Source organism: Salvelinus alpinus, chromosome 5, assembly GCF_045679555.1.
Source record: "Salvelinus alpinus chromosome 5, SLU_Salpinus.1, whole genome shotgun sequence".
NCBI classification, from domain to species: domain Eukaryota; kingdom Metazoa; phylum Chordata; class Actinopteri; order Salmoniformes; family Salmonidae; genus Salvelinus; species Salvelinus alpinus.
This window is the reverse complement of record NC_092090.1, coordinates 86307397-86333435: the sequence shown is the minus strand read 5'-3', so window position 1 is coordinate 86333435 and position 26039 is coordinate 86307397. Positions and strand designations below refer to the sequence as shown.

The 26039-nt window shown below is 44.0% G+C and overlaps 1 protein-coding gene across 3 annotated transcripts in view; it reads left to right on the top strand.

Annotated features, from left to right (window-relative positions):
* LOC139577142 (disabled homolog 2-interacting protein-like) overlaps positions 1–25439 on the top strand; it is a 103308-nt gene extending 77869 nt beyond the window's left edge. For all 3 annotated transcript variants that reach the window (XM_071404003.1, XM_071404001.1, XM_071404002.1), the window contains 10 exons: positions 2120–2264; positions 3621–3765; positions 3920–4156; positions 7240–7441; positions 7676–7872; positions 10224–11133; positions 18390–18542; positions 21222–21424; positions 21568–21655; positions 22137–25439. In XM_071404003.1, coding sequence (XP_071260104.1) covers positions 2120–2264; positions 3621–3765; positions 3920–4156; positions 7240–7441; positions 7676–7872; positions 10224–11133; positions 18390–18542; positions 21222–21424; positions 21568–21655; positions 22137–22295 — 2439 coding nt within the window. In that variant the 3' untranslated portion in view covers positions 22296–25439. The remainder of the gene's footprint in view (positions 1–2119; positions 2265–3620; positions 3766–3919; positions 4157–7239; positions 7442–7675; positions 7873–10223; positions 11134–18389; positions 18543–21221; positions 21425–21567; positions 21656–22136) is intronic.
* The last annotated feature ends 600 nt before the right edge of the window (positions 25440–26039 follow it).

Sequence of the window (26039 nt, the reverse complement as noted above, 5' to 3'; positions counted from 1 at the left end):
TGGCATAGCGTGTTAGCTAGTGTGTTACCCACCTGGCATAGCGTGTTAGTTAGTGTGTTACCCACCTGGCATAGCGTGTTAGTTAGTGTGTTACCCACCTGGCATAGCGTGTTACCCACCTGGCATAGCGTGTTAGCTAGTGTGTTACCCACCTGGCATAGTGTGTTAGTTAGTGTGTTACCCACCTGGCATAGCGTGTTACCCACCTGGCATAGCGTAGTAGTAAGTGTGTTACCCACCTGCCATAGCGTGTTAGTTAGTGTGTTACCCACCTGGCATAGCATGTTACCCACCTGCCATAGCGTGTTAGTAAGTGTGTTACCCACCTGGCATAGTGTTAGTGTGTTACCCACCTGGCATAGCATGTTATCCACCTGCCATAGCGTGTTAGTAAGTGTGTTACCCACCTGGCATAGCGTGTTAGTGTGTTACCCACCTGGCATAGTGTTAGTATGTGCAGTCAGTGCATGTTAAAGACTTCTCTAGCCGTTCTCCAGGCCTGTCTGGGGTTAGCAGTAGGGAGTGGGACAGTAAAATGCTTTTCACACTAGTATTGTGCTGAGCCAAACTGTACTTTGCTGACCTGGAACATTTCCTTTTCACATTGCCCTTTCCCAGCATGGGCCCAACAACTATGGTGGATGCGTAACCGGGCCGGCTCAAATCAAATCACATTTTTATTGGTCACATACACATGGTTAGCAGATGTTATTATGAGTGTAGCGAAATGCTTGTAAAGTAGTGTGAGACGGGTATAGCTTAGTCGTGTGTGTGGCTGATGTGCAGTGAGTGACTGTGTGCTGTCAGTGACTGTGTGCTGTCTGTGTGCTGTCAGTGACTGTGTGCTGTGAGTGACTGTGTTAGTGTCTGTCAGGATACACGGCACCTTGTACATTCATAATCCTCTGCACCATCCAGATATCATAGTTTAATGGTTGGATGATCTGGTACAAGGTCCACGGATTGTCAACATGGGAGATACCAGTTACATTGACGAGGAGCATTTAGGTATTTAGCCTACATTTGGCTGATACAGTAGATACTGTGCTTACAGTAGCTGAAATGTCTACCTCTCTCTCTGGTACAGTCTTTGGGATTATGATAGCATGTTCCCTTTGACGCCCCATTAGCATGCATAGCATAGGCTAGCTAGCCTACCACCAGGCCTCCCATAGATATGACTGCAGTCAACCAGAGCAGATTACAGGAGCTCATAAAGAGGGAGTGTGACTGGTTAAGAAGGACACAGCCTGAGAAGGACTATATGTGTGGGAGGGGGGGAAGGAAAGGAGGGGCTAACCACTTGATCCATTAGCACAGAATCGATAAGAGAGGAAGAGTCACTTGTCTGAGCTGCCTGTCTCTCTCTTTCTCTCTCTTTCTCTTTCTCTCTCTGTCCAAACTCACTGCTCTCAGTATCAATCAGGCTTAGGCTGTGCAGCAGTACACTTATTTATTTATGTAGAGAGTGTTCACGCGCTGCATTTCAGATCACATTGATAGGCTCATTTGCTTGCAATACACACTATCTAGATCTGTTCCCAGAACCAGGCTGATTGCCTTGTTCCACGATGCAGCTCTGATCAGCCTCTGCCTGCCCACTGGGCACAGACATCAGTTCAACGTCTAGTTTTGATTTACATTTGGTTGAGTTGTCAACTAACGTGAATTCAACAGAACATCATTGGATTTAGGTTAAAAGTTTGGTGAAAGAAAATATGAAATCCCCTTACGTTGGTGACTTTTTTCAAATCCAATCAGTTTTCCATGTTGATTCAACATCACCACATATATTTTTTGGGTTGAAATTATGTGGAAACGATGTTGACCAGTTTTTTCCCACACGGTGCCCATTCACTCACCTTATTATCAGTTGTATTTGTATGTTCTTGGCGGTGAATATGGGGTGAGGGGACACCTTCCAATACTTAAAAAAGGCATGCTCCCTTCTGGGAATTATTGTGACATGATAGGATTGGTGAAAGCTACAGTATGTTGTGGAAACCTTGCTGTTAGCCTACCTAGCCAATGGGGTGAGATCACTACAAGGAAGGAAGGAAGGGGGAGATTTATTTTCAAAGTATTGGAACAAGGCCTCATAGTTCTATTTTGCTTTCAGGACTTCCTGACTGACCTGATGATGTCAGAAGTGGATCGCTGTGGGGAGAACGAGCACCTGATCTTCAGGGAGAACACACTGGCCACCAAAGCCATTGAAGAGTACCTTAAACTGGTGGGGCAGAAGTACCTGCAGGACGCACTAGGTAGGTGACATCCAGACACGCTAAAGGGGACAGTGCTACTATTACAGCAGAGAGCAAAAGTATTTTAAGATAGAAGAGGAGCCATGAACACATGGAATAGGCCTGTGTGTTGTTCATTAAGTATCATACTTCTGGCTAGTATCTGGCCTTCAGAAAAACTCCCTGTGCTCTCCACACACAGTACATTTTTAAGTGACTATTCAGATCAATTATTCATTGTTTTTCTGGAAAGTGACTGTTTCAGTGGTGGAAAAAGTATCCAGTAAAAGTAAAGATACCTTAATAGAAAACGACTCAAGCAAATGTGAAAGTCACCCAGCAAAAAAGTCTACAAGTATTTCGTTTTAAATACACTTAAGTATCAAAAGTAAATGTAATTGCTAAAATATACTTAAGTATTATAAGTATATTATTTTAAACCAGACGGCACAATTTTCTTGTTGTTTAAATTTATGGATAGCCTACAACACAGACATCATTTACAAATGAAGCATTTGTGTTTAGTGAGTCCGCCAGATCAGAGGCAGGAGAGATGACCAGGGTTGTTCTCTTGATAAGTGTGTGAATTTGACTTTTTTTTGTCCTGCTAAGCATTCAAAATGTAATGAGTACTTTTGGGTTTCAGGGGAAATGTAAAAAGTACATTATTTTCTTTAGGAATGTAGTGAAGTAAAAGTAAAAGTCTGTAGTAAAGTACAGATACCCCAAAAAACTACTTTAGTACTTTAAAGTATATTTACTTAAGTACTTTTCACCACTGCTTTGTTTGAAGCCATGTTGAATGATTCAGAACGTTGGTCTGTCCTTGATGGTTGACTGGCCCTCTTAAAAGTATGTCACCAAAGATAATGAAAAGGGAATAAAATAATAATGTCAGAACTCGGGGCTCTTTCGCTAGCTGTCTAGCGATGTAAAACTTTGGTGAAAGACAATCAGTGAGAAAATGATTCATCAATCTAGCTGCGGGGTAGAGATTTGAATCTGTCATCTGATGTCCGTGGACTCATATTCAACAAAGGGAACGGTGTTGTTTTTTTACCATGTTTTGTCATGCAGGATATTTAACACACCACATTATAATAATCCAATAGTCCATAAACAGTCATAGCAAATAACAGTATCAGTTTCCTTACCTAGTACAATAAGTGGGTTTTCTATCAGTGTGCATGACATTAGCGTGTGCCAACTAGCAGAACTATACGATTTTAGTGCCAAAAAAAATTGAATCTGAATTGAATTTATTTTGCCTCTAAAATCACTTCATAACTGTAGGCCTATATGTACTGTAATGGAGATTGTGGTCCTAGTCAGAGTAGTGACAACAGGCCTATGTGCTGATCTCCCGCCCTCTCCCAGGAGAGTTCATCAAAGCCCTGTACGAGTCAGACGAGAACTGCGAGGTGGACCCAGGGAAGTGTTCCTCAGGAGACCTCCCTGAGAACCAGAGCAACCTGAAGATGTGCTGTGAGCTGGCCTTCTGCAAGATCATCGACTCCTACCGGTAAATAAACACACATCCCTCCCCCTCTCTGCCAATAGAAGTAGCTAGCATTAGCCCTCATATTCTATTACCGAGCTTTCACCATCATCTAATGAAAGCTTGAATTGTGCAAATTACGTAAAAAATGAATGTACCTGTCAATGTTTCCATGCAGTGTTTTTCCGCGGGAACTGAAGGAGGTGTTCGCCTCGTGGAGGCAGCAGTGCAGCAGTCGGGGCCGGCCGGACATCAGCGAGCGTCTGATCAGTGCCTCTCTGTTCCTGCGCTTCCTGTGTCCAGCCGTTATGTCCCCGTCACTTTTCAACCTGATGCAGGAGTATCCCGACGACCGCACCGCTCGCACCCTCACGCTCATCGCCAAGGTCACGCAGAACCTCGCCAACTTCACCAAGTAAGTGTGGGTGTAACGGCCGTCGTAGTCGTTCTCCTCCTCAGACGAGGAGGAGCATGGATCGGACCAAGATGCAGAGTAGTTAGTGTTCATATTTTAATGAAAAATCAACAAAACACTTCAAAATACAAAACCAACAAACGTGACAAACCCGAAACAGTCCTGTGTGGCCCAAACACAGTCACAGGAACAAACACCCACAAAACACAAGTGAAACCCAGGCTGCCTAAGTATGATTCTCAATCAGGGACAACGATTGACAGCTGTCTCTGATTGAGAATCATACCAGGCCGAACACCAAATCCCAACATAGAAAATCAACCATAGACCAACCCACCCAACTCACGCCCTGACCAACTAAAATAAATACAAGACAAAGGAAAACAGGTCAGGAACGTGACAGTGGGTGTGTGTACTAGTGTGTTAGTGATGCACGGGTTGACTTATAACCCACAGTCCCCGCGGTTATGTCTGCAGGGCAGGCTCGTTTAAATATTGTGTGGGTGAAGAGCGGGTGGGTGGCGGGCAGGTTGAATAAAGAGAAAACAATACCTTAAAAAATGCATTAATGTATCATTCTTGTGCCATTTATATCTATAGGCTACATTAATGTTTTTCTTTCATAATTTTAATGCTATCTGGCATTAGTGAGTAAGCCTAAACCTTAGGGCCTAACTGTACGCTCTCCAAAGAGCCTACACGGCAGTAACCAAATGCTTTTGGGAATGGGCAGAAAAAGTTATTCTCGATCCAGGGAGGCAAAAAGGTCAATGTCAGAGTTTAATTCAATAAGAGAAAAGCTGTGAATGGAGAGTTGAAAATAAAGAGAAGGGAGGGCCAGAAAAGTAATGTATGGGAAATATTTGGTGTGATGATTGTGAGGCGCTATACAAATTTGATCGCGCCAAGTCGGGGACTTCAAGTAGGCCTATGGCACGTCAAGGGAACTGAAGCCTACTGTTCAGAAGGGTGAAATGCAAACTGAAATCTGGACTGACTGTAGGTCTATAACCTTTCACATAGCTTTAATAATATTACAGAAGAGCAGATTCTCTGACAGAGGAAATGCTGCTTGTATCTAATTATAGACAAGTTGACTAAAAAATTATAAGCAGAAATTATAAGCAGACACGTATCTAAATCAGGCACAAAAAAATCCTGCACCCCCTGTCAAAAAATAGTTTTGCCGTCTCCGACGGTAGCCTATAGTGCATTTTCTATATTAGCTTGTTAGGGGCCTCATATTTTCACTTTATCACATAGAAACTCAGCAAAAAAAGAAATGTCCTCTCACTGTCAACTGCATTTATTTTCAGCAAACTTAACATGTGTAAATATTTGTATGAACATAACAAGATTCAACAACTGAGACATAAACTGAACAAGTTCCACAGACATGTGACTAACATAAATGGAATAATGTGTCCCTGAACAAAGGGTGGGTCAAAATCAAAAGTAACAGTCAGTATCTGGTGTGGCCACCAGCTGCATTAAGTACTGCAGTGCATCTCCTCCTCATGGACTGCACCAGATTTGCCGGTTCTTGCTGTGAGATGTTACCCCACTCTTCCACCAAGGCACCTGCAAGTTCCAGGACATTTCTGGGGGGAATGGCCCTAGCCCTCACCCTCCGATCCAACAGGTCCCAGACGTGCTCAATGGGATTGAGATCGGGGCTCTTTGCTGGCCATGGCAGAACACTGACATTCCTGTCTTGCAGGAAATCACGCACAGAACGAGCAGTATGGCTGGTGGCATTCTCGTGCTGGAGGGTCATGTCAGGATGAGCCTGCAGGAAGGGTACCACATGAGGGAGAAGGATGTCTTCCCTGTAATGCACAGCGTTGAGATTGCCTGCAATGACAACAAGCTCAGTCCGATGATGCTGTGACACACCGCCCCAGACCATGACGGACCCTCCACCTCCAAATCGATCCTGCTCCAGAGTACAGGCCTTGGTGTAAAGCTCATTCCTTCGACGATAAACGCGAATCCGACCATCACCCCTCCCTGGTGAGACAAAACCGCGACTCGTCAGTGAAGAGCACTTTTTGCCAGTCCTGTCTTGTCCAGCGACGGTGGATTTGTGCCCATAGGCAACGTTGTTGCCGGTGATGTCTGAGGACCTGCCTTACAACAGGCCTACAAGCCCCCAGTCCAGCCTCTCTCAGCCTATTGCGGACAGTCTGAGCACTGATGGAGGGATTGTGCGTTCCTGGTGTAACTCGGGCAGTTGTTGTTGCCATCCTGTACCTGTCCCGCAGGTGTGATGTTCGGATGTACCGATGTTCAGATGTACCGATCCTGTGCAGGTGTTGTTACACGTGGTCTTCCACTGCGAGGACAATCAGCTGTCCTTCCTGTCTCTCTGTAGCGCTGTCTTAGGCGTCTCACAGTACGGACATTACAATTTATTGCCATGGCCACATCTGCAGTCCTCATGCCTCCTTGCAGCATGCCTAAGGCACATTCACGCGGATGAGCAGGGACCTTGGGCATCTTTCTTTTGGTGCTTTTCAGATTCAGTAGAAAGGCCTCTTTAGTGTCCTAAGTTGTCATAACTGTGACCTTAATTGCCTACCGTCTGTAAGCTGTTAGTGTCTTAACAACCGTTCCACAGGGGCATGTTCATTAATTGTTTATGGTTCATTGAACAAGCATGGGAAACAGTGTTTAAACCCTTTACAATGAAGATCTGTGAAGTTATTTGTTTTTTTACGAATTATCTTTAAAAGACAGGGTCCTGAAAAATTGACTTTTCTATTTTTGCTGAGTTTAATTGAGCGGTTGCAGATGGGTTATTAGCAATTGCGGGTGACCCGCACACCACTAGTGCACATCCATAAACATTTACATTTAAGTCATTTAGCAGACGCTCTTATCCAGAGCGACTTACAAATTGGAAAGTTCATACATATTCATCCTGGTCCCCCCGTGCGGAATGAACCCACAACCCTGGCGTTGCAAGTGCCATGCTCTACCAACTGAGCCACACGGGATAAAATATGCATGTTGGTATATGTGTATGTTTGTCTGTTGAAAACCGCATCATTCCTTCTGTTTTTGTTTCTTTATCTGTCCAGGTTTGGTAACAAGGAGGAGTACATGTCCTTTATGAACCACTTCCTGGAGCACGAATGGACCAACATGCAGCGCTTCCTGCTGGAGATCTCCAACCCAGAGACCATCTCCAACACGGCAGGGTTCGAGGGTTACATCGACCTGGGCCGCGAGCTCTCATCCCTGCACTCCCTGCTGGCCGAGGACGTCTCTCAGCTGGATCAGGTACAAGGATTACGCCACACTACTGGGATTTACTCTCCAATGTCACACTCTCACTATGCGCTACTTTCAGTGAACCAGCTACCGGATACTAGTCCTTTTCTATGGGCTTGACAAAAGTGGACATACCGATTTTATATGTGAAAATGACATGTTACAAAATAATTAGTTCATAGGAATTGCATGAGACATATGCATGGGAGATATCAGTGTACATTATTATGTTGTCTCCTGCAGAGCACAGCCTCTAAGCTGGGTCCCCTGGCCCGTATACTGCGGGATGTGAACTCCGCTCTGACCAACCCATCTGGGGTCCAGGTGTCCACCCCCACAGATGGCATGGGCTCTCCTCCCCTCCCCCTCCCATTGGCAAGCTGCAGCCTCTCTACCGGCCTACCTCTTCACAAGATAGTCGTGGACAGCGAGCTCTCTGGGTAAGGGGACCACAGAATTCTAATGAGATTGTGTGTCATACGAAGCATAAATAACACTATCTGTAGAGATCTGGAAATCTATGTAGGAGTTTACATGATCAGCATTTCAACATTTAACTTAAAGGCCAAATGCAGTAATTCTTATATTGCTATCAAGTCATTTCTGGGTAACAATTAAATACCTTACTGTAAAACTTTTCCATTCAAATGGGCAAAAAACTCTTTCTCAAGCAAGAATTTTGCGTGAACTGTCTGGTAGTGGGAAGGGAAACCGAAAACTAGCTGTTATTGGCAGAGTGGTTTGGAACATTCTTTGTTATTAGTCTATTAATGAATTTAATGGTGATATCACAATGGATAGACAACTCCCGCCCATGATACAAATTGTAACACTTTTACAGTGTCAGTTTCATAAGCTGTTGTACATATGTGACCGGCCGGCTCGATTTGGTCTCATGTAGCAAATTTAGAAATTGTGTTTTTTACATTAGATAAAAGCAGACTCAGAGCTAGAACATGGAGGAATAATGGGAAAGTAATTCTGCTTTGAAAATTAATAAACTTGTAACCCCACTTTTGAGAAAATGTCCCTTGAATATTTTTGTACACCTATTGGAGAGCTCTTCTTTGTCTACACCCATTCAGCATAGTTCACACCCTCTTAAGCCTTAGCCCAACCATCTCTAAGGAGGCCATATTCTAAACAGTATGGTTAGTACGGTAGTGTGCTAAACAACCAAAGATTTCAAGAATAAAGGCTGGTGTTTATACTACGTCTATCAACATGTCTGTATACAGTTGTCGTAGTGACATCATGAACATTCTATTATCATCTGACATCAAACTTGTCCTTATGAAAAAGTATAAACTCAAAAACTGGCTGCATAGACATCGGCAGCCTGGTAGTTCAAAATAGCATAACTGGTATATGTCAATCTGGCGAACCAGGCAACTAAAAGCAACTTTCTAAACAATGTTTTAGTTCTAGTTTTTTATCTAGCTAGCTAACGTTAAGTTAGCTTACGGTTGTGAGTGTGACATGTAGCTAGCTCATAACGTTATTACCTCATAACGTTACCCTGCATGAATATACAGGTAGCTAAAGCTAACCAACTGGGTTCAATGTTAGCTAGCTAGCTAACATCAGGCTCTAACTAGCAATGCAAATGGCTCTGAGATACGAATAATATTATCTAGCTAGCGAGCTAACATTAGCTATCTAGCTAACAGTATGCTTTAACTTGCAATGAAAATTACTTTCTGAAAAAATTTGAAACGTATAATATCTGAAAATGTAGCATGGATGAATGCTTCTCCCTCTCTTTCTCAGATGCCATGGTTGCACTTAGTTTGAGGATGTAATCCGGAGACAGGTGTTTTTTGCAGTTCTTCATGATATCTTTCAAAAAAGCCACATTAGAAAGGATTACCGCCACATACTGTGCAGCTCATGTTATAGGGGGTGGACAACTCTAGTCCCCGAGCACCTGATTGGTGTCACACTTTTTTTCCATCCCTAGCAAACAGAGATGATTAATCAAATTGCATTCTAAACTGAAGATCATGATTAGGTGATTATTGGAGTCAGGTGTGTTAGCTGGGGCAAAACTGTGACACCAATCAGGCCCTCAAGGACTGGAATTGCCCACCCCTGTTATAGACAGAAGCTACATGGCAGACCAATCCGAACTCATCTCTCGGCATGTCCAGCCTATCCATTATCTCAGCCAATCATGGCTAGTGGGAAGGTTCCTGTCTGGCACAGCGGTCTAAGGCACTGCATCTCAGTGCTAGAGGCGTCACTACAGACCCTGGTTTGATTCCAGGCTGTATCACAACCGTCTGGGATTGGAAGTCCCATAGGGCGGCGCACAATTGGCCCAGTATCGTCCGGGTTTGGCCGGGGTAGGCCGTCATTGTAAATAAGAATTTGTTCTTAACTGACTTGCCAAGTTAAATAAAGGTTAAATAGAAAATAAACTGACTAGGCTCGTAATTTAACAATTGTATTCATATTTACAGATGGCACAGATGGTGTTATTAAAGTACATGAAAGTGCACGTTCCAGAACGTGCAAAAAAACGCATTTCGATTTTTTGAAATGTTTACGTTCAAATGCCTCTCCTGTGAAGTAGTGGAGCGCGACATATGCTTAGCTTCCTGAAATGAGTCACGTATGATATAAAACACTGGAAAGCAGAATTTTGACTGCACTGGGCCTTTTAATAGATGTTGATTTTACAATTCATACGTTTTTTAACAGTACTTTGAAAACCACAAGGATATTATCTTTACAGTGTCTCTGGTCTAAAACAACATTTCTCTCATTTGATGCCGTTGTCTTGGTGCAGGTTGGTGGATTTTACGAGGCTGCCGTCGCCAACCCCAGAGAACAAGGATATATTCTTTGTGACGAGGAACTCTGGCATCCAGCAGTCTCCAGCCAGAAGCTCCAGCTACTCGGAGGCCAACGAGGCTGAGGTGCAGCTCCCCAACAGCAGCAAGAGTCTGTCCATGGTGGACCTGCAGGACAGCCGCAGCGTGGAGAGTACCCCTGGCCCCGGCCCTGGCTCCCCCAGCGACATGCTCTTCAACGACAGCCAGTCCCCCGTCACCCCTGGGCCTGGGGGTTGGGCCGCCCGCACCCCGCAGGGCATCATCCCCACCCCCGGCCCCGGCCCCGGGCCCACTCTAAGGAGGACGGGCCAGACCCCCACCACCCCCAGCACAGAGAGCAGCACCCCAGGGAGGCCCACCCAGCTCCTGGCCCCGCTCTCCTTCCAGAACCCTGTTTACCAGATGGCCACGGGGATGACCATGAGCGTGTCCCCACGGGGTCCCCTGGCCGACTCGGGCTCCGATGGCCACAGCTCCGTCAGCTCTCAGGGCAACAACACAGAGGACACCCCCAAGCATCCGGGGGTCTTCCTCACCCAGGGGGTGGCGGTCAGTAGTGGAGGAGGCAGTAGCAGTGAGTTCACCACCCGCCGCCAGCTGTCCCTCGGGGAGCACCAGCCCAACGTGCCGCGGCAGAACAGCGCCGGCCCCCAGCGCAGGATAGACCAGCCCCCTCCGCCCGTCACCAGGGGCAGGACACCGCCCAACATGCTCCAGACAGCCTACCCCGGGCCGCGGCCCTCCAGTGGCAGCATGATGTCATCATCCCCCGACTGGGGGCCCAGTGGCGGCAACCGTCTGAGACAGCAGTCGTCCTCGTCTAAAGGGGACAGTCCTGAGACCAAGCAGCGCACCATGCACAAAGTGAGTAGAGCATGTAACATCAAGGGGGTCACACTGTGGGTGGTGGAGCATTCAGTTCTTGACACAATTACCATACCCTGTTCAAAGGCACTTGAATATTTTGTCTTGCAAAATCCATGTCACAATTTTCTCAAGGTTTAAAAATTCTTCTTTAACCTGTATGTTCATGTCATTGTCAGTCAAAAATCATTCAAATTTAGTAGAATAACGACAATGTTACAATGCAAACTTCCTTGCACTGCTTCGCAACACCTTTTGCTTAGTAGTTTAGGTGGTCTGGCCCTCATATTACCATAATTTGCTTCTGAAGACATTTTTGTCAACATGGTGCAGGAGTGGAGGTATTTATTTATTTAAACTTTATTTAACTAGGCAAGTCAGTTAAGAACAAATTCTTATTTACAATGACGGCCCTGACGACACTGGGCCAATTGTGCGCCGCCCTATGGGACTCCCAATTACAGCCGGATGTGATACAGCCTGGATTCGAACCAGACACTGCCTCTTGTGACGCCTCTTGCACTGAGATGCAGTGCCTTTGACCACTTCGTCCATGTGTATGTGTTAACTATTTAACTGTACTAGAATGCTTAAAAGGCATTCTAGTGCATAATATCGGTTATCAGTATCAGGTTTGTTTTGGGGCAAGGAAAATATCAGATATCGGCGTCGGCCAAAAATGTCGTATCGGTACATCACTAGCAACAACACATCTGCCACGCTGATCCTCAACACGGGGGCACTTCAGGGGTGCGTGCTTAGTCCCCTCCTGTACTCCCTGTTCACCCATGACTGCGTGGCCTTGCACAACTCCAACACCAAGTTTGCCGATGACACAACGGTGGTAGGCCTGATCGCCGACATCGATGAGACAGCCTATAGGGAGGAAGTCAGAGAGCTGGCAGGGTGGTGCCAGAACAACAACCTCTCCCTCAAAGTGAGCAAGATAAAGGAGCTGATTGTGGACTACAGGAAAAGGAGGGCCGATTACACCCCCATTCACATTAACAGTGCTGTAGTGGAGCGGGTCGAGAACTTCAAGTTCCTTGGTGTCCACATCACTATCAAACTATCATAATCTAAACACACTAAGACAGTCGTGAAGAGGGCATGACAACGCCAACGCCTACTACAAAGACTCCAGCCACCCAAGTCATAGACTGTTCTCTCTGCTATCGCATGGCAAGCGGTACCGGAGCGCCAAGTCTAGGACCAAAAGGCTCCTTAACAGCTTCTACCCACATGCCAAAAGACTGCTAAACAGTTAATCAAATGGCTACCCGGACTATTTGCATTGTCCCCCTTTTTTACACTGCTGCAGCATAGTCACTTTACCCTTACCTACATGTACAAACTACCTCAATTACCTTGACTAACCTGTACACTGTATATATCCTCGTTATTGTAACTTTTTTTAAACTTTATTTTATTTTGATGTAACCTTTTTTTTTAACTCTTCATTGTTGGTTAAGGGCTTGTCAGTAAGCATTTCACAATAAGGTCTAACCTGTTGTATTCAAGGCATTTGACAAATACAATTTGATTTGATAAACTAGGAAGGCTGGTTTGATGTTTCGTTTGAAGAAGCCATGCTGTCTGCATTTTCTCTCTTGCTTGATTTTCAAAAGTGACTGTGTCGCTTGTGCTGTGTCGAATGCATTTAAAAAATCAAAAAAACGTTATTTAACCTCTCTTGGGCACGTGAGACGGTAGGGTCCCACCTCTTCAACAGCCAGTGAAACTGCTGGGCGCCAAATTCAAATACAGAAATACTCATTATAAAAATTCAGAAAACAAAACATATTTTACATAGGTTTAAAGATTAACTTCTTGTGAATCCAACCACTGTGTCAGATTTAAAACATGCTTTACGGCGAAAGCATACCTTACAATTATGAGAACAAATCATTACAAACAGTAGCCAGCCAGATAGAACAGTTACACAATTTAGAAATAGAGATAAAATTAATCCATTACCTTTGATGATCTTCATATGGTTGCACTCAGCAGACATTCATTTACTCAATAAATGTTCATTTTGTTCGATAAAGTCTCTTTATACCCAAAAACCTCAGTTTTGTTCGCGCGTTTTCTTCAGTAATCTACAGGCTCAAACGCAGTCAAAACAGGAAGACAAAAAAATCTAAATTGTATCCGTAAAGTTCATAGATGATGTGCAAGTAGAAATACTGGTGTGCAAAAGAGCAGAAAAGTAAATAAAAACAATATGCGTGTCACGCCCTGACCTGAGATATCTGTTTTCTTTATATTTTGGTTAGGTCAGGGTGTGACTAGGGTGAGTACGTTGGTTTTTGTATTGTCTAGGGTTTTTTGTAAGTCTAGGGTTTTTGTAGGTCTAGGTATTGGTATGTCTATGGTGGCCTGATATGGTTTCCAATCAGAGGCAGCTGTTTATCGTTGTCTCTGATTGGGGATCATATTTAGGTAGCCATTTTCCTTTTGGTGTTCGTGGGTTTTTGTTCTATGTTTAGTTGCCTGCACTACTCATATTAGCTTCACGGTTCGTTTTGTTATTTTGTTCGTTTGTTCAGTGTTCATTCTTAAATAAAGAAGAATGTACGCATACCACGCTGCACCTTGGTCTCCCTCTTACAACGGCTGTGACAATGGGGATGAGGTAGGTAGATTGGGTGGGCTATTTACAGATGGGCTATGTACAGCTGCAGCGATCGGTTATCTGCTCAGATAGCTGATGTTTAAAGTTAGTGTGGGAAACTTAAGTCTCCAACTTCAGCTATTTTTGCAATTCGTTCCAGTCATTGGCAGCAGAGAACTGGAAGGAAAGGCGACCAAAGTAGGTGTTGGCTTTGGGGATGACCAGTGAGATTGTAACGGCAGATTTCCTCCTCTTCGTCTGAAGAGGAGGTGTAGCAGGGATCGGACCAAAGCGCAGCGTGGTTAGTGTTCATCATGTTTAGTAACGACAAAAAACGTGAACACTACAAAATACAAAAACAACAAACTGTGAAAAAAACGAAACAGTCCTATCTGGTGCATAGACACAAAGACAGAAGACAACCACCCACAAAACCCAACACAAAACAGGCTACCTAAATATGGTTCCCAATCAGAGACAATGACTAACACCTGCCTCTGATTGAGAACCATATCAGGCCAAACATAGAAACGGAAAAACTAGACACACAACATAGAATGCCCACTCAGCTCACGTCCTGACCAACACTAAAACAACGAAAACACAAAAGAACTATGGTCAGAACGTGACAGAGATATACCTGCTGGAGCGCGTGCTACGGGTGGGTGTTGTTATCGTGACCAGTGAGCTGAGATAAGGTGTAGTTTTACCTAGCATAGACTTATAGATGACCTGGAGCCAGTGGGTCTGGCGATGAATATGTAGCGAGGGCCAGCCGACTAGAGCATACCACCCACAGTGGTGGGTGGTATAAGGGGCTTTGGTGACAAAACGGATGGCACTGTGATAGACTGCATCCAGTTTGCTGAGTAGAGTATTGGAAGCTATTTTGTAAATGACATCGCCGAAGTCGAGGATCGGTAGGATAGTCAGTTTTACGAGGGTATGTTTGGCGTCGTGAGTGAAGAGAAGGGGGCATTGTTGCGAAATTGGAAGCCGATTCTAGATTTAATTTTGGATTGGACATGTTTAATATGAATCTGGAAGGAGAGTTTACAGTCTAGCCAGTCACCTAGGTATTTGTAGTTGTCCACATATTCTAAGTCAGAACCGTCCAGAGTAGTGATGCTAGACGGGCGGGTGGGTGCGGGCAGCGAATGGTTGAAAAGCATACATTTGGTTTTACTAGCGTTTAAGAGCAGTTGGAGGCCACGGAAGGAGTGTTGTATGGCATTGAAGCTCGTTTGGAGGTTAGTTAACACAGTGTCCAAAGAAGGGCCAGATGTATACAGAATGGTGTCGTCTGCGTAGAGGTGGATCAGGGAATCACCCGCAGCAAGAGCGACATCGTTGACATATACAGAGAAAAGAGTCGGCCCGAGAATTGAACCCTGTGGTACCCCCATAGAGACTGCCAGAGGTCCGGACAACAAGCCTTCCGATTTGACACACTGAACTCTGTCTGAGAAGTAGTTGGTGAACCAGGCGAGGCTGTTGAGTCTGTCGATAAGAAGACGGTGATTGACAGAGTCGAAAGCCTTGGCCAGGTCGATGAAGACGGCTGCACAGTACTGTCTTTTACCGATGGCGGTTATGATATCGTTTTGTACCTTGAGCGTGGCTGAGGTGCACCCGTGACCAGCTCGGAAACCGGATTGCACAGCGGAGAAGGTACGGTGGGATTCGAAATGGTCAGTGATCTGTTTATTAACTTGGTTTTCAAAGACTTTAGAAAGGCAGGGCAGGATGGATATAGGTCTATAACAGTTTGGGTCTAGAGTGTCACCCCCTTTGAAGAGGGGGATGACCGTGGCAGCTTTCCAAGGCATGTGCAAGTGCAGCCTGGCTAGCTACTTTCCCCTTGAGAAGATTCAGACAGATTACTAGACAGACTCGATCCTCCTATATAACATGAGACACATTTGACAGAATAATTAAAAGTAACAAAAATTGGAGTACCCAACTGTTTTTTATGTTCTAGTATCGAAAATGTACAGAATTTTTGGTATACCGTGCAACACTAGATTTGATAAGCTCTTAATGTCTATCTGGCAGAGTTTGGATTGCATGTACTAGGTGTTGCAGGTAGGAAATTAGATTCTGATGAGGAATAACTCTCCATAACCAATGGCTGAACTCCAAAATAATAATACACAGAGCCAAGCCCATTAGCGTTGCTAGCCTTACTTCATCTGTGGCCTAGAGGGATGAGCCAGGCGGGATATGAACTTGGTGGTGGTCTCCAGCTCACAGTCACTGTGGTTGGTGAAGAGAGTATGGATTTAATGCCCAATTGGCCTCAATAAGCATTAATAACACTCAGCCTCACTAAGCCAATAGCAAATCACCCAGGGCAGTGAGTCCAGAGGCGGTAACCTACAGGCCTCAGTGCTGAAGCCTGCGAACGGAGTAGACAGGCAGAATTAATTGTGTGACTGTGGACACCGGAGTGGTTATTAAATGCCTGTTCCACTCAACTAAATCAGTTTTGTCCGTGGTCTGAATAAACCCTCATTGTTAACAGATGGAGTATTTACCAGCTAAACACAACTGCACCCCTCCCCTTGGTAATATTTGGGATCAAAACAAGTTTCACACTGTATTTGGGTCTCTCTCTCCGTGGGTTTGTGGTGGTTGCCTGGTCCCAGCCAGAGGAGGAGGAGTGTGTGGTGGTTGCCTGGTCCCAGCCAGAGGAGGAGGAGTGTGTGGTGGTTGCCTGGTCCCAGCCAGAGGAGGAGGAGTGTGTGGTGGTTGCCTGGTCCCAGCCAGAGGAGGAGGAGTGTGTGGTGGTTGCCTGGTTCCAGCCAGAGGAGGAGGAGTGTGTGGTGGTTGCCTGGTCCCAGCCAGAGTAGGAGGAGTCTGTGGTGGTTGCCTGGTCCCAGCCAGAGTAGGAGGAGTCTGTGGTGGTTGCCTGGTCCCAGCCAGAGTAGGAGGAGTCTGTGGTGGTTGCCTGGTCCCAGCCAGAGTAGGAGGGGTTTTTAGAGAACACACCAGGGGGCAGGTGACAAGACAGGTTGACATATAGACTAACTGAACCATTTTGCTATTAAACAAATCAATTCCATAATTTATTAAAATCTTCTTTATCAAGGTTTTAGAGACTTGATTCCACGTTCTCGTGATTCCTTAATAACATTAAAATAGACAATTCCAGATGGTTAATTCACCAATGCAAAAACAACCACCCCCGTGTCTTCCCCTTGCTTCACATGTGTTCCTCTGATCCCCCTAGCTGAATACACTGGCTCTACCCTACTCCTCAGTAGACACTGGCTTCCCATTGAAGGGCATGAGTCCTCGAATGGACGTCAAAGCATGATCTTTATCCATAAAAAAAAAAAAAATGCTTTGACTCTAATGTTCCATTTGTATATGTGCATTTGCAGGGCACTACAAAAAAGAAACCAAGCATCACACTGTTCTTTTCCCTAAATGCCCTTTCCCCTCACATTCACTCAATTCCATTCCAACCCCTCCCTCCACACGTGCTCAGTGAGCACACAAGCTCCTGTTAAGCCTACAGAAATAAATGCCTAAAAAAATATATCTGATGGGATACACAAGCTACATTCCTTGCCAAACGATGACAGTTTTATCACAAATTCAAAATGGACTGGTTGTTTGAAGTAGGAAAATGTGTTCCAACAACAAGCTGCAGTTTTTTAATAATTGCGTCCCATCTATTTTCCGTTTAAGCTACTTTGCGAACTGCTAGTGCCATTTAGAATGAGTTAGCCTATAACCCCCCTAAACATAGACAGGTTCCACACTGACAATATGCAAAAACATTAGTTTGACTAAGACAAAGAGCGTATTTTCATCAGAAACATCAAGCATATGCCTACTCACCAAACAAATGTCATGGCCTTAATTCATCACTATGCAGTGTTCAATGTGGAATGTTCATCCATTTAGAAAATTCAAAAGAACAGGCAGAATAAACTAAATCGAACGTCTGTATATCGAAAATAAGATATTTTAAAGCCCCGTTTCAAATGATCTCTCTTTGATAATAACTGCTCCAGGCATGAGATGTGCATCACTTCACACTGGCAACTTTATTCATTTGGAAAAATATTCTGTTATATTGTTTTATTACATCATGGTTTTTTTTACTATAAAATAGGTGTCTTGACTGTGATAAGGGCTCAGGAAATAAGAGCGTCTGTCTACTAACTTAACAAAACAAGGCTATGCCATTACACAGCCATAGAGTTCTACAAGCAGGTTACTGCCTTTTTGAAGATTGTGTTTCACAATATAATATAATAACCAGTTGATATTACGGTTTCAATAAATTAATCTTACATGCCACTTGCTTTTTTTATTGAGGCAATTTAGCAATTAGGATTTATCTGTAATGGTTATGATAAATAAGGCATTGTTGGGATATGTTGGCATACTGTATAGATAAATGGGCCCAGTGCGGGCCTTGTGTTCTAAAAATACATATTCTCAATTTGTGTACTCAACAAAAAAAAATGATGCGAGTACTTGAACAGCCAAAACATGTCAAATGGCCATCCCTATCCTATTGTAGCTTGTGATTTTCATCATGCAACATTTATTTACCCTGCCTCACTTCTTCTAACAATTACTTACCAGAAGGCTTGTGCGTGTTGTGTGTGTGTTCCACCAGGCGGCCTCCCCTGTGAACCCCAATGCCCTGGACCGTACTGCTGCCTGGCTGTTGAATATGAATGTGCAGTATTTAGACCATGAGGGAGTTGACCCAGATACCAAGCACAGGGAAGACCTCAGAAACAAAGAGGAGCTCACCCAGACTGAAAAGGTAATGTCTAGCATCTTGTAAAACCTAGCATCTGCTACAACGCAACATCGCATAATATTCAGCACGGCTACTGTACTTCTTTAGAGGAGTAGCATAAAGTCAGAACATATTCATGGTTATTAACATGAGCTATCAATACGTGATTCTAAGGTTGTTATTAATGAAGTGAAAGTGTTGCGGAGCCAAAAGCAAAAACCGGACCGAGGCACTGTATCTCTCCCTACTAGCAGGTCTTCCATGATTTGAATGCATGTGGATATTAAAGGGTTATTTGCTGCTTAAGTGGTATTAAAATGATACTGTGTGCAGAGAAGCACCATGATGTACTGTATACTGCTGGTGAAATGATAGTACAGTATACGAGTTGAATTAGCCTCTCTATTCTGACATTGTTGAAATGTAGGTAGACTGCCAGGTGTAGGTTGACGTTTATTGTCATGAGTCTTGCCCTGGAAGCAGAACTTAGTGATTTCCGCTAGATGGGCCAGCTGCAAAGTCATAATTGGCTATGTTGTAAAAATTCAAGAAAAACCTTAAATTAAGGTTAGGCATTAGGCTAAGCAGTGTGGTTAATGTTAGGCATTAGGCTTAGCAGTGTGGTTAAGGTTAGGGTTAGGCATTAGGCTTAGCAGTGTGGTTAAGGTTAGGGTTAGGCATTAGGCTAAGCAGTGTGGTTAGGGTTAGGCATTAGGCTAAGCAGTGTGGTTAAGGTTAGGCATTAGGCTAAGCAGTGTGGTTAATGTTAGGCATTAGGCTAAGCAGTGTGGTTAATGTTAGGCATTAGGCTAAGCAGGGTGGTTAGGGTTAGGCATTAGGCTAAGCAGTGTGGTTAATGTTAGGCATTAGGCTAAGCAGTGTGGTTAAGGTTAGGCATTAGGCTAAGCAGTGTGGTTAAGGTTAGGCATTAGGCTAAGCAGTGTGGTTAATGTTAGGCATTAGGCTAAGCAGTGTGGTTAAGGTTAGGCATTAGGCTAAGCAGTGTGGTTAAGGTTAGGCATTAGGCTAAGCAGTGTGGTTAAGGTTAGGCATTAGGCTAAGCAGTGTGGTTAAGGTTAGGCATTAGGCTAAGCAGTGTGGTTAAGGTTAGGCATTAGGCTAAGCAGTGTGGTTAAGGTTAGGGTTAGGCATTAGGCTAAGCAGTGTGGTTAGGGTTAGGCATTAGGCTAAGCAGTGTGGTTAAGGTTAGGCATTAGGCTAAGCAGTGTGGTTAAGGTTAGGGTTAGATGTTGTGGCTGTGCCAGCTAGACAACTCTGCAGAGCTGCCTCCAGGGCAAGATTCATGACAATAAATGCCAATCTGCTAGATGAGTATAGGCTGAACTGCACACACTGAAGCTCAAGAGAAGATTTATCTCAACAGGCAAGTGTGTGCCCTCCCCTCCCTCTGGCAATTTCCCCAGCTACTCCGATGAATTATACACCAGCAACATATTGCACTTGAACACACTTACAAGCTGAAGTTACAAAACTACATGGACACATTTTAATCACACACATTGGATTTCAATTTGTAGATGTTTTTAAGAGGTGTTTTAGTGATTATTTCACAGTTTTCAGGTCTGCCAAAGTGAGAGCCAAACACAAATCAAACTTCTGTTCATTATTTTTGACAATTACTACCCGTAAATGCTATTTATAAAGTCCTTAGTTGAAGTTAGTTGAAGGGCTCTTTAATCTGTTTGTATTAAACTGACACAATGCAGTACTCAGTGATGGAATATAATATTTGAAAAATTTGTCCTATTTCAATCCCTATGGTTTTAGACCGGGTTCTGTCTACTGTATGGTTTCTATGGAGTCTAGTTGGTACATTACACAACAGCAGTGTCTTTTTTTAAGTTTGTTAAATGCTGTGGGATTTTTTCAGGAATATGTTTGGGATTCAGTTGATGGCAGAATTTCCCAGAGACAGCAGAAATGTACCTGAAGCTTTGCAGGATCCCACATTTGAACCCAGACCGGCTTTTCATAGCATGACTTGAAGCTTTTACTTGATTGTGTACCTGAGTTTTCATCCATACACTGTACATTACAGTAGTTACTCCACAGAAGATGATATGACTACTCTTCTGTCAGCAGTTGAGACCAAGAAAAACAGAATAATTTTTTATATAATTTTTTTATTTAACCTTTATTTAACTAGACAAGTCAGTTAAGAACAAATTCTTATTTTCAGTGACGGTGTACCAAAAGGCAAAAGGCCTCCTGCGTGGACGGGGCCTGGGATTAAAAATTTAAAATGAAACAAAACACACATCACGACAAGAGAGACAACACTACATAAAGTGAGACCTAAGACGACAACATAGCATGGAAGCAACACAACATGACAACAACATGAGAGCAACACAACATGGCAGCAGCACAAAACATGGTACACACCATTATTGATTACAGTCAACAGCACAAAGGGCAAGAAGGTAGAGACAACAATACATCACACAAAGCAGTCACAACTGTCAGTAATAGTGTCCATAATTGTGTCTTTGAATGAAGAGATGGAGATAAAACTGTCCAGTTTGAGTGTTTGTTGTAACTCGTTCCAGTCGCTAGCTGCAGTGAACAGAAAGCATAACAAACAACCACAAACTGTCTCTTAGCCCGCTGAATGGGGGCTGCTTTGAGAATGACAAGTGTGTGTGCGACACTGGTCTGACTGCCACTCTGTCCTGTGTCCAGTACCAGCAGGAAATAGCCATCCTGCAGGACAGGCTGTGTCAGTCAGCCAAAAAGCTGGAGGAGTATGAGTGTCACCTGAAGGGCCAGGACGAGCAGACCCAGACGATGCTGCTGGAGTACCAGGCACGCCTGGAGGACACAGAGGAGCGTCTGAGCCGGCAGCAGGACGACAAGGAGCTCCAGATGAAGAGCATCATCACCAGGTGTCCTTTACCTACCAGTGGAGGCTGGTGTAACTTTAAATCGGAGGACGGGCACATTGTGGCTCGTTGGAATGTCTGAGGCTGAATAAATGGAACGGTATTGAACAGCCATCAATACAAACATATCTTTGTTACTCTTTCAGGCTGATGTCAGTTGAAGAGGAACTGAAAAAAGATCATTCAGATATGCAGTCGATAGTGGACTCAAAACAGAAGATCATTGAAGCCCAGGTGAGTGTTTAGTGTCCACAAGAGATGTTTTGGCTGGCAATAGATGTTTTTTTCACAACTGTCAAGATAAAGTATTTACTCAAATATTTTATTCACAGATTTACTGTAACATGTCAGACTATGGACTTGAAGAGAACAGCGCCCTCTGGCTTTATAAATGTTAACAGCCTCCTCAGATTGAAAATGATAGGTCTTACTCACTGCAAACAATCCAGCCACTGGAATTACTGTGACAAGTACAAAATGTACTGTATGTGGACAATCTACGTTTTTACTTCAGCCACATTCCTTTTCTTTTTACAATAGTGGCTGCTTGTTTTATTTAAGTCATGTTGGTTTGCTTAGAAGCGGTAGTACAGTCAGAGCCATGTTATGAAGGATTCATTGGATTGTGTGATGACAACCCTCTTCTCTTCCTCCCTCCGTCTTTCTCTTCCTCCATCATTCTCTATTCCTCCCTCTCTCCCTCCTCACTCTGCAGGAGAAACGCATCGCCTCTCTAGACGCGGCCAACGCCCGCCTGATGAGCGCTCTGACCCAGCTGAAGGAGCGCTACAGCATGCAGACTCGTAACGGCATCTCCCCCACCAAGCTCCAGATCACGGAGAACGGAGAGTTCAGGAACAGCAGCAACTGCTAGGGAGGGGAGAGGGGGCCAAGCCCAACTCAATGACGCTTGGGCTGGGGGAGGGAGGAGGAACTAGCCACACCCAGCCACTCTCCAGAGAAATAGATTTATACTGTCCAAATCCATTATTTTCAATGGATGTGGTCAGGATCACAGAAAGAAGGGCTAGACTGACTGAAACTGTTGCTTAAAAATATAAAGGACTTGATCAGATTCAATCAAATTTATTTATAAAGCCCTTCTTACATCAGCTGTCACCACAAAGTGCTGTACAGAAACCCAGCCTAAAACCCCAAACAGCAAGCAATGCAGGTTTAGAAGCACGGTGGCTAGGAAAAACTCCCTAGAAAGGCCAGAACCTAGGAAGAAACCTAGAGAGGAACTAGGCTATGAGGGGTGGCCAGTCCTCTTCTGGCTGTGCCGGGTGGAGATTATAACAGAACATGGCCAAGATGTTCAAACGTTCATAGATGACCAGCAGGGTCAGATAAAAATAATCACAGTGGTTGTAGAGGGTGCAACAGGTTAGCACCTCAGGAGTAAATGTCAGTTGGCTTTTCATAGCCGATCATTCAGAGTATCTCTACCGCACCTGCTGTCTCTAGAGAGTTGAAAACAGCAGGTCTGGGACAAGGTAGCACGTCCGGTGAACAGGTCAGGGTTCCATAGCCGCAGGCAGAACAGTTGAAACTGTAGCAGCACGACCAGGTGGACTGGGGACAGCAAGGAGTCATCATGCCAGGTAGTCCTGAGGCATGGTCCTAGGGCTTAGGTCTTCCGAGAGAAAGAGAGAGAGCATACGAGCATACTTAAATTCACACAGGACACCAGATAAGACAGGAGAAATACTCCAGATATAACAGACTGACCCTAGCCCACTGACACAAACTATTGCAGCATAAATACTGGAGGCTGAGACAGGAGGGGTCGGGAGACACTTTGGCCCTGTCCGACGATACCCCCGGACAGGGCCAAACAGGCAGGATATAACCCCACCCACTTTGCCAAAGCACAGGCCCCACACCACTAGAGGGATATCTTCAACCACCAACTTACTATCCTGAGACAAGGCAGAGTATAGCCCACAAAGATCTCCCCCACGGCACGAACCCGGGGGGGGGGGGGGGCAACCCGGACAGGAAGACCACGTCAGTGACTCAACCCACTCAAGTGACGCACCCCTCCTAGGGACGGCATGGAAGAGCACCAGTAAGCCAGTGACTCAGCCCCTGTAATAGGGTTTGAGGCGAGGCAGAGGATCCCAGTGGAGAGAGGGGAACCGGCCAGGCAGAGACAGCAAGGGCGGTTTGTTGCTACCGTGCCTTTCCGTTCACCTTCACACTCCTGGGCCAGACTACACTCAATCATAAGACCTACTGAAGAGATGAGTCTTCAATAAAGACTTAAAGGTTGAGACCGAGTCTGCATCCCTCACATGGATAGGCAGAACATTCCAGATTGACTTTAGAGAAAGCTATAACGTCTACACCTGGCTGCAAGACATCCTAAACTCTCTATCCTAGTACATAAAAAATTTTTTTATCGATTTAAGGTTGTGCTGTTATCTTAGAGCCTGTTTTGAAGTGATTTGAACAATTATAAGCTTTAATGTTTCTGGTTTCTCATCTACACCTATAATTTCCAGTCACTGTGTTTATATAGCACCTGGTGCTAAAAGAGGACGCTCGTTTATGGACCCTATGTTTTCAGAGTTTAGTAAACAGAGTAAATACTATCATACTCACAGCCAACCTGTTTCTTCCAGCAACAGTATAGTACAACACAAGTGTATAGTACATTGTAGCATCAATATTTGATTTTACTCAATGGCTGTTTTTTTATCGCTGTTTTATTTTTCAAACTTCAAAAGCATACAGTATATGTTGCCAAGTGAACAACTCTATCAGTGAAAGCCTCCTCTCATGTTGACAAGCTTTTGAAAACCGCTCTGGTTAGACTTTTCCCGAAAGCACGTCCCAATAGAAGGTGTTTCTATATTCTTCCTGTATATTTTAGGTATACTCTGCTCTTCTTACCTCATCAGGACTACAGTAGCACAACAAACTTGCTGTGTTTTAAATTGCTAATGGTAAAGAAAGAGCTCAGCTATATCATTTTCTGCATACTTTGTATCTACTTAAATATTAGTATATTTAGAGGTTTACATACCTCGTAGATGTATATAAAGTATTTATATTGATTGTCTGGAAGGGGAATAGTATTTTGTACTGTATGTGTTCATTGTGTTAAACTCGGCTGTGCTAATATTGCAAGACAATAGTAAGAGTTTGATTGTAATTGTATTTCTACTTCAGTAGACACTTCACGCATCTTTTCCCCCATTATTTCCTTTTCATATGTGGGTTCTTTGTTCAAAATGAACCATTTATTGATGCTGTTATATAATATTGATAAACATAGTTTACTGTTTTGTCCTCTGCGTATCTAAATTGTTATGTGTTGGCCAAACCTTCACTGTTTGCAGTTTGACAGTGCTGAATAGAATAGGACTGAACTCAAATACCTGGCAACTCCTCTGGCCACTCCGCTACCCTTCCGCTTCTGGAACAGTAATTTCGCTAACGACACTACACAAACACTCCTTCATTTAGAATACCTTCTATCCAAAGTGAAGCATGAAAGTCTCTTCCGGACAGTACATCCACATGGGGTTTTAGGCTGTAACTGAGGTATAAACCAGATTCATTGTCAGTTCAAGTTCCCTCTAGTGTTGATTGAAGCTATGAACATGGAATGGACTTAAGGCCTTTTTTGTAGTCTTATTTAAGATGCAGGTAGCTAACTTTAGCAACCTTCAAAGGTGGTCTCAACAAGTGGCTTTGCATGACTTCTCAATTCTGACTTCCGCTAATTCTCATCTGATAACACCAGTGGTCTGCTTTCAGGAAATTAGTCACCTGAATTACTGTGTTGACCTGTGTTTTGGTCTGTGGAAATGTTAAGCTTAAACATAATTAGATTTTTTTATCAACTAGACTATTGTTAAAGTACGTTATGTTTTATTTAAAAAAAAAAGTAAAGTTATGTGTAAAATTGTATTTATGTTATGCTCTAAATTATGTTTGTTTCAATCAGCTCAACATTATTTATTGAATATCTTTGTTTTTTGTTTTAATAAAATGCCCTAATGCTGAATAGTATTTGTCAGAGTATGATGGATTGTGTTGAAGCTGCAGTTATAGAACATCTGCATTCTGATAGCAATGTGCTGCAGGTATAGAACATCTGCATTCTGATAGCAATGTGCTGCAGGTATAGAACATCTGCATTCTGATAGCAATGTCCTGCAGGTATAGAACATCTGCATTCTGATAGCAATGTGCTGCAGGTATAGAACATCTGCATTCTGATAGCAATGTGCTACAGGTATAGAACATCTGCATTCTGATAGCAATGTCCTGCAGGTATAGAACATCTGCATTCTGATAGCAATGTGCTGCAGGTATAGAACATCTGCATTCTGATAGCAATGTCCTGCAGGTATAGAACATCTGCATTCTGATAGCAATGTGCTGCAGGTCTGCATTCTGATAGCAATGTGCTGCAGGTCTGCATTCTGATAGAAATGTGCTGCAGGTATAGAACATCTGCATTCTGATAGCAATGTGCTGCAGGTATAGAACATCTGCATTCTGATAGCAATGTGCTGCAGGTATAGAACATCTGCATTCTGATAGCAATGTGCTGCAGGTATAGAACATCTGCATTCTGATAGCAATGTGCTGCAGGTATAGA